Source organism: Sinohyriopsis cumingii, chromosome 8 (genome assembly GCF_028554795.1).
Source record: "Sinohyriopsis cumingii isolate HCF-2022 chromosome 8, ASM2855479v2, whole genome shotgun sequence".
NCBI lineage: Eukaryota > Metazoa > Mollusca > Bivalvia > Unionida > Unionidae > Sinohyriopsis > Sinohyriopsis cumingii.
Window position 1 is genome coordinate 18,576,448 of NC_142968.1, and position 9,900 is coordinate 18,586,347.

Consider the following 9,900-nt stretch of genomic DNA (forward strand, 5'->3'; position numbering starts at 1 on the left):
ATGAGAATGACTCTTCCATTAACAGTCTGATAAAATTCAATAAATTATGCAACAATATTGCAGAATAAGCTACTGTTAATGTTAATATTTGCACGTAATATTCATTTTATGATGTCACGTCAAACACGTTCAATACGAGCTGAAGCATGGAAATATCTCAAAATAATTTTATAATAGCCACATTTTATAATTCAAGTTATTATACAGTTGAATGTTACACCTGCTGTTTATACACACGATCACATGTCCTGGAGAGTATATAATCTGGGATTCCTTTCTATGTTCAGTACCTAACGTCAGCATGTGGCGACTCCTATTTCTGACCGCGTGCTTGTCGGGCTTGGCTGCAGCCGAAAGAAAGAGCTACAGAAGGTATCTTAACTAACATTTATTTTATTTTATTTTACTATTTTCTTTTTATAAATTCATTTTTAAATTCTCCTGATAAATGCCTGTTTAAGACAAATAATGTTTATCTCAGAATTATACACAATATATCATCATGGATAAAACTGAAAACTGCACTTCTCATTATTGGAATTAAGGGTCACACTGGCTAAAATTATATTATAAACCCGTATTTATATAATTGAATACTAATATATTAGGAACATGCAAAAACGGAACTTATAGTGCCTAATGCGCATTTCTTTCTGTATATTCTATAATTTATTTAAAAAATTCAATGATGGGATTTCAACTAATTAGGTTTTTGATCAGGAACTATTACTTACATTTTTGTGCATAGTATAGATGTCTTCGCAAAAATTATTAATATTATTGTTATTATTATTTATACACACACTGCATATACGAATATATTTTATCAGTAACAAAAACCAAATCAAGAAATATAACAAGTAAATTCAAAAACATTTCTGAATACATAAACGTTCTGAGTCTGTAAACTTCCTGATACTAATTGTAAACTCCATACAATGTAAGGGCTTACACTCCATGCAATGTAAGGACTTACACTCCATACAATCTAAGGACTTAAACTCCAGACATTGTAAGGACTAAAACTCCATACAATGTACGGACTTAAACTCCATACAATATAAGGGCTTAAACTCCATACAATGTAAGGACTAAAGCTCCATACAATGTAAGATGGTCTTCGTCATATGACGTAGATAAAGCAGGGTTGAAATTACATAAGAAATACATCAAATACCTTAATATTTACATTTTTCTTGCATCTTTTTGCTTCTATTTTAATTGTTTGTTTTTAACATAATATAGGTCGTAAATAGAACTAACATCAGTTTTATATTTTATGTGACTGTAAAAATTGTTTATTATACCAGCAAAGGAATCCTGATAAATGCTTGCCTTTTTGTTGCAGTTTTCGTTTATTTTCTTTTAAATAATGTAAAGGTCATCATTATAACTGCTACTAGTATTAGTCTTTTTATATGACTGTAGAGAAAAAAATTAAATTTCAGTAGTAAAGCTTAGAACAAGATCAGCTACGACGTTAGTGCCATGAATCCAAAACTTTTCCACTGAGATTGAAACTGAGATTTTTTTTTAAATGACAATTTTCATTTTCAGTTACAAGTTAATTTCTGTACAAGCGTTGAATGAAACCCAAGTCAAGTACCTGCAAAGCATCCATGACAGTGACAATTATGAGGTAATGTTTCATTTGTGTTGGTCCCTAAAGACTATAAAAACACTTTAGTAAAACAAATCGAATGAAAGAAAGAAGGAAAAATATCCCCTTCAAAAATTAATAAATGAAGTCACGTAGAAATTTGCCCAGACACGTAATGCGTTTCAGAAATTTATCGAATGAATGTTGTAAAAAGCAATAGCACACCTAATGTACGTAATAGTGACCTTGTTTCAATTCATGTTAATAGCAGAATACAAAAAGAACACGTCGAGCTCAGTACATCCCCTGCCCTCCCAGTCTATAGGTTTGGCATACGGATTATTCCATGTAAACTGACTGAATCGATAGTTTCTCTTTTTGTGACTCTTTTATTACTGTTAACAGTAAGTATACATAAAGCCGTAGTTTGCTATCATACGTACAGACAGCGGTTCCTTTTCCAGGTTGACTTCTTCAGTGACCCATCTCTTATCCGCACCACGGATATTCTAGTAGCTCCATGGGACTACGGACGTATCAATAACGTCCTGTGGAAGGCGGGATTTGACGTCAAGGTCATGGTCGAAGACATGCAGACGTAAGTGACACTGAATACAAAACCGAAATACTGAGAAACATTCCTAATAGTATCCTCAAAAAGAGAAGTAAACGAAACAGAATCTTTGGATGAAATTGAATATTTTCCAAATCTGTTTAACTTTGAGATCAAGCAATGAACGTGACGTCACTGTTTTATTCGAAGTAACACATATTGCATTACAATACTTTATGACTTTAAATTATTATTACTTTAGCCCGATTTCTAACAATATAAGTTCCCAGCTTATATCGAAGCACACGCTGGCAGAGTTCACTTGAACTTGCTATATGGATCTATCCCACTTTTGTAAACATTATTTATATTGCAACAGGACCTAAACGCGATACTGTTTTATTTGCATAAGACACATTGAAAGATTTTGTCCTGTTTTGTTACTTGCTCATATTTTCATCGACGTACGCTGTGATGTCAGCGGCATAACATATGGATGTCAATTACAGATTGATCGATGAAGAAATGATGGCAATGGCTGCATCACCACTGAATTTCGACTATCGTAATAACTACCCGACTCTGGATCAGGTACACCTCCTATTTGTCTGTAATATAATTTTTCGTGCCACATAACTTATTTCATATCTTGCTACCTGTATATATATACATATTATTATATCCTGGTAGTGTCTTTCTCTCTATGACTATACTTAATTTGAAGAAAAAAAAACATAAGTAGTTTTAAAAGGGTTAAATACTTTTTACCGTTTTCACCGTGTACTAGAATTTCCGTTGATAGATTTGATATATTGTATTGATTATTTGTGTGATAACGAGGAATTATTTCATAAATTATGTTATTAACCATTGAGTAGGTAGAATCGCCATTCACAAGATTTCGCACTGTTTCGTAAATTGGTTCCTATAGAACATTATTAATCTTTAGATTTATTGCTATATTCTCAGCTATTAACTAACTATACGTGTTGATTACTTAGAGATAGGACTGATTGTGTGTATTATACGTTTCGGATTTGTCAGGTCGTGCGTAACATGAAATTCCGATCTATGGTTAGAAACACGTGCAAATTAAATGAAAGCGATATAAAGAGAAACCATAAGTGTTAAATCGGGGTCTACGAATGCGTGGTCCTAAAGTTGAGTGGAGGACAATTAATTTTGGTATTGGCAGGTCTTACAGTCCTTGCATATGTAGTAGAAACAATAAGCTTAAGCCAAATTCACACAACACGCTGGGTAGTATTTACTCTTCTTGCTCTGTCTTGATGTGACCTTAAAAGCTAACTACTTTTAGGTCCCTGGTTTGTTATAATATTTTAAAGCATGGATTACAATCGATATAGAATAGTGTTTGTGATATATAATAATGTTATACCATATATTTTATAAATTAGAGCAAAGTATTATTATTATTATTATTATTATTATTATAGGCTTACCTGCTGATAGATGATCTGGCCAGCAAGTACAGTGACCTGATCACCGTAACAACTTTAGGATATTCTCATCAAGGTCGTGCAATGAAGCAAGTCAAGGTGAGGTCAAATTTATTCTTACCGTTGCCTACAATATCATGTCATTCAAATTTCATGTCACAAGGAGAGGAAGTAAAAAGAAAATAGAATGCAAGAAAAGAGATAGATATATAGATAGGCAAATAACAACAAATGTTATGAACAAAGATCAAAACATAATTAAGTATATTTAGTCAATAACTTAGCTCTTGATTTTATTTAGATCTCCAAGAATACCGGAACAAGTAAGCCAGCCATCTGGATAGAGGCGACTACACATGCGCGAGAATGGGTGTCCCTGTCTGTTGCCTTAGGCATCATGCACAACGTAAGTATGTTGTATGTCTGCTTCACAGGATTGTGATATTGTAAGCGTGAACATCCCACAAAAGTTCTTCTGTGTTCCGAATAGCGACTTGGTTAATACTTTTCATAGCTGTATATTAATGGTCTTGACAGGTAAATAGTCATTCTAAAAAAGTTCTTAAAACGTATGAAATACATCATACCAACTGTATCAAAACTCTTATGAGCTAATTACTTTTGCAATATCTTGCATCAATATCTCTCTGATTTCCGAACGGTTCAAGTATTTGACTACGTTCATTCGACTTCTAGGTGACTTGCGCTTAACCCAAGGCCAATACATGTTATATACAGTTATTTTTGAAGGATTTATCAAACGTGCTTCCCCGTTCACCCCACAAACATCTCTTCTATAAACTGGTGACATATATACATTCAGATTCGCAGCAAACACTATGATAAATTACTTCACAAAACAGAAGACAGTGGTCAGTGTGTCAAGATAGATAGCTCAACTAGTTCATGAATAAATATCAACAAACTTCACCCCAGGGATGAGTTCTTGGACCAATACCTTTTAATATTTATTTTTTATGACAATATCTTTTTCATAAATGAGTTTGATGCAAATGACTATGCCGATGACAACACATGCTAACGTTCAAAAATCTTTAATGTTATAAAATCAACTTTGAAAACGGAGTTCACTAGTTTGGTTAGACAATAAAACAAAAGCAAACCTTGACAAGTTCTGCAAAGACTGATATAATTGTGAAACACATGGTAAAACTACTAGGCGTCTCTTAGGACTTTTTCCTAAATAATAATCAATAAATCAGTGGAATTTTTCAGCAAAGTATCTAAGCAGCTAACTGTGCTCAAGCGAATCGGAAAATACCTCACAACAAAAAGACGAATTGCTGTATGCCACTCTTTCATCATGACAGCACAAGTACTGTCTTTTAACCTGCTATAACAGCAGTCTGACTAGCATATATAAACTTGTGAAAAAATACTTCATGAGACAGCTGAGATTTATCTTCATTGATTTCAGCAAACTGTACTCTAAATACTTAAGTTTAACAAATGTATCGACTCTCCGCATTCGAAAGATGAACGGCATGACACTGGAAATGTTCACAATTTAAAGCAAGAAATATCCAGTATAATTAAATTCAGTATTAATTAAATATACACGTGTATGATAGATTTTTTAGTTAATTGATATATTATTGTATATAGTAGTTAAAATAGCTCCATTGAGCTAATGTTACTTATAATGTAAATGCAGATCAAACTATAAATTAAATTTGCTTATGTCTATACCTACAGATGGAAGAAAACAAATATTTTGCAGCATACCTTTTCTGTCAATATATAAGTTGGAATATATGAGTAACACCGTTATATCTTTTCGTTTCACATATAAATTGGAAATGTATGAATAACACTCATAAAGTATCTGTTCACAACATGTAACTTGGAAACGTACGAATAACACAGGCATATCTTATTTGTTCACATATACATTAGAAATGTCTGAATAACACAGCCATACCTTACTGAATCAATCACTGATTGGAGTTGGTTTAGTACATATATTTGACACAAGCACCGTCTCATATTTTATTTTGTCTTACGCAGCTTGTAAATGCGCATGGAAACACCGAGAAGGCATCACTCGACATGCTGGCGGCCTTTGATTGGTATATCAACCCCATTCACAACCCTGACGGCTACGTGTACACGCATACTACGGTAAGGAGAGAGATGGAGAATGTGCTGCAAATTGCAATATATTTGCGTCTATACATTTTAGCGACTCAGTCATTACACCATACTAAAACATGTAGTCTTTAAGGAATATCCGACTTACGTAAGTCAAAATATTTATTGCAAATTGACTAACATTAAGCAGAGACGATATTGTATTAATATAATGCTACTTAGTGTCAACACAATGACTATCTCTATTCACGTGATGCAACTCTATGTCAGTACAAAGACGATCTGTATTCACATCGTGCAACTCTATGTCAATACAAAGACCATATGTATTCACGTGACGTAACTCTATGTTAATTAAAAGACGCGTTGTTTTCACGTGATGCAACTCTATGTCAATTTAAAGACGGTTTATATTCACGTGATGCAATTCTATGTCAATACGCACGAAATTGCTTTTGCTCGATTCTAACACAAGTTTGTAAAATTACAAAAAAATAAACTCGAAACGGTTCCAAAAGCATGCAATTCTCATACGCAATTACAGACAACACATGAATAGTAGCATTGCGAAAGAACAACATTTATAGGTTCAAATACACAGAATACTGAATACATGATCCTCAAACATCTGTCCAGCGTTTTACATATTCATAAGATCTTGTCTGGCTGGAAGCAGCTTTACTTTTAGGTCACAATAACTTCGTAAGTAAGTACAAAAACTACAAAAAAATCAATATGAAGTTACAGCAACTTCGTACGGAGGCACAATAGCTAAATAAATGTTTATTCGACACAATTTAAAAGACTAACAGAAGAAGTCTTTAAGTAACAATTAAACTATATGGAAAAATCAGTGGTATTTATTTTGATCTCGGTTGGTTTGGAGCAATTGAATTTTGTATGTCCGTTTAAACATTATAAATGAGGGAAATGGGCCATCTGAAGCATTAGAAAATAGATGGAAATAACCCCATAATGGAAATAACCCACAGATGGAAATAACCCACAGATGGAAATAATCCCATAATGTTTTAGATCAACCCATGGAATATCGTTTTAATTTTATATCATTTATTATTTTATACCATGATTCCAGAAGGTAAAAATTGTTCATTAAAGTAATATGGCTCGTCTCGGCTAAAAATGTTCAAATGGTATGATAACATAATTTCTGCAAACATCTGTTCTTAGACAAGAATGATACCATGGTATAGTTTTCTCCTCATTCAACAAAGGCCTAATAGAGGAAAATCCTTTGAGCGAAACGATGGACAAAGATAAATACCGAGAAAATCACTTCATGAAACGAAATTATTATTATTCAGGACCGTCTGTGGAGAAAGAACCGACAGATCATATCCGGCTGCGGCTCAATCGTCGGAGTGGATCTGAACAGAAATTGGGACGTCAACCATGGAGGTGAATCACATAATTAAAGAACTCTGCGTAGTATTTTTTCAGTGAACTATTTCAGGTCATTAACGGATACGGAACTGTGTAAAACTGCATCTTTTTCGGCAAGTTGATCTTAACTTATATGGACCAGTACTACTTTTCTTTTCTCTGATAAATCAGTCGTCTTGAAGATTTAGTCCAAGGTCCAACAATTTATGAATATGGGTTCCACTAAGGAAAAGACACCCACACACCCACACCCACACCCACACACACAGTTCTTTCTCTCCTACCCTTAAAGAGCGATAGTTCTAAAAGACAAATCTGCAAAGAAATCACTCTGGAGAGTGTAATTGTACAGCTTTTGTTTGCATTTTGAAACCTTTGACCGGCTTCACTCCAACGTCATTGACAAATCTTTGCACAAAGTTCCCCAAAAGATCCTTTTAAGAAATGTAGTGTTCTTTAGACAATGCAATATCATTCACATTCGTTACCGACGAAGTTTACGATTTGTTTCACAACTGACACTTTATACCTTCGATATATATATATATATATATATATATATATATATATATATATATATATATATATATATTCAGTCTGTGTATGATTTGGTCGATAATATATTACATTTATCAATGCTGGCCTCAATAACAACGTCATTCTTTCCACATTGAAGTAGAAATGTTCCAATCTCTTAATTTTCGGGTGAGTGAATTTATGACTGGCCGCCTTAGCATTATTTTATTTCATGATTAGATTTATACAGATGTCCTGAGATTTGATCTCGGCCGAAATATGTTTTTAAAGGAAACAAATCTGTTTCTTAAAGCAAGATCTGACATCCCAAACTTTCAGAGGTGAAAATAAATCTTCGGTTCATTCTCTTGATGCGCATGAGTTTGGACAATAATGCTCTGCTCCTATTCTTTTTCTTTCAATAGCAAATATTTTTCGAATTATGTTTCCTTGCATAGCGATAGACTTAGAGCAAGAGTTTATATTTGCTCAAAAGTAGGAAATGTTTTTGGGTAACAAAACTAAGAATGAGTACATTTTAACTGACATGTAGATAAGAACAGGATAAAATGGCAATGTTTCAGGAACTGGATCCAGTGCCAGCTGTAGTTCTGACACGTTCCACGGTGGTTCGCCCTTCAGCGCTCCGGAAACAGCCGCTCTGAAGGCTGCTGTTGAGGCTACACCAAATGTCAAGGCCTTCTTCTCTTTTCACTCATACTCCCAGTTGATTCTTCTTCCATACGCCTACACAACAGCCACTGCTCCTAACTACAACACACTGGTAATTGTTACTTCTATACTGTACCTATCCACGGCACACATCTTGCTCGTACTGTTAACCGACTCTTCTCACATCCCTATACACCAGTATACATAATAAGTGGTAAATCTAAATTATGGAAACTGCCCGATAAATTACCGAAATATACTGTTTTCACAGCTACTGCGCTGAAATCCACAAATTTAGTGCTTGCTTATCAGTTCCTAATGTAAACATACAGGTGGCTATGCATAATCGAGGCTACAGATTTATCACATATATGTCATTATATAGTACTGATAACAGTTAATTAGTTAAGTACAACAACATATATAACGTTGTAGTCAAGAGATAATTGCAAAATACTTACCACAATTTGTACCCATAATCATTTTATCTGCGCATTGACAGTTAGATTGATGTAGAAAATTATATCATCAGGAAATAAAATATAATTTTTCAAGATGAAGGTTTTGAACTTTCGCATCACTGAGGCAATGTTCTATAATTTTACAAAACTGACACTGAATCTGTTACAGAAAATGATGGGAGACAACGCTGCAAATGCTCTGTACGAAGTCAGCAAAAGACGATTTACAGTAGGAGCGGCTGCCCAAATTTTGTGTAAGTTCTTGCTAACATATACAATATGGTTTGCTTGATGACACATTTCTCCCATCAAATTCTTAACCAAATTAGGAATAATGCAGATATTTACCTATGTTAATAAATATAGAGTTTGTATATATATATATATATATATATATATATATATATATATATATATATATATATATGTACGTACATAAAAATGTACAGTTGTATGTATGTATGTATGTATGTATGTATGTATGTATGATGAACACACTTATTACATTCTGGAGTGATTACCAGTGCATATAAATATGTATATTTTATCTTGTCGTGTAGACGCGGCTTCAGGAGGGGCCTATGACTATTTTTATGTTAGGAGGGGAATTCAGTATTCCTTCACGTACGAGCTGAGACCATCCGGACTTCCGTACTTCGAACTTCCGGCAAGGGAAATAGCAGCGGCTATTGACGAGACTTGGGCATCGTTTGTATCGTTCGCTGAGCAAATAGCTGTCGCATAAAAGACGGATTGTAACATTAGGCAGAATTATGTTCTATGTGTGAACTTTTTTGGGCAGTAAATCTCAAACATTAGCTTCATCTTTCTGTTTTTCTCATTCTTCCGTATTTTGTCTTCAGTCAACGAAGTACCTAATTATTTGTTTTGTTTACGTTTTCAGTATGAACTTGTTCTTACAATTTATAAAGCAGTTTGCGACTACAAAGAAATTGACTTATGTTATCAAAATGTTGGAATCTCAAAGTATATTACTTACTATTACAAAGAGATTATTTTTGTAACCATGAAAGTGAACGTGACTTTGTAAAATAGATCAATAATCTTATATTATCATGGATGCATCTGGTTTGTTAATTAACTGTATGCACAATGTATACT

General features: G+C 33.7%; 1 protein-coding gene across 1 annotated transcript; it reads left to right on the forward strand.

The window, feature by feature from the left end:
- The first annotated feature begins 286 nt into the window (after positions 1–286).
- On the forward strand, positions 287–9,596 carry LOC149793068 (carboxypeptidase A2-like). Its single transcript, XM_089966967.1, has 11 exons — positions 287–372; positions 1,558–1,639; positions 2,065–2,198; positions 2,663–2,744; positions 3,611–3,712; positions 3,915–4,019; positions 5,642–5,755; positions 7,051–7,144; positions 8,230–8,429; positions 8,948–9,032; positions 9,339–9,596. The coding sequence occupies exons 1-11, from the start codon at positions 302–304 to the stop codon at positions 9,521–9,523; spliced, it is 1,254 nt and encodes a 417-aa protein (XP_089823093.1). The 5' UTR covers positions 287–301; the 3' UTR covers positions 9,524–9,596.
- Positions 9,597–9,900: the final 304 nt, after the last annotated feature.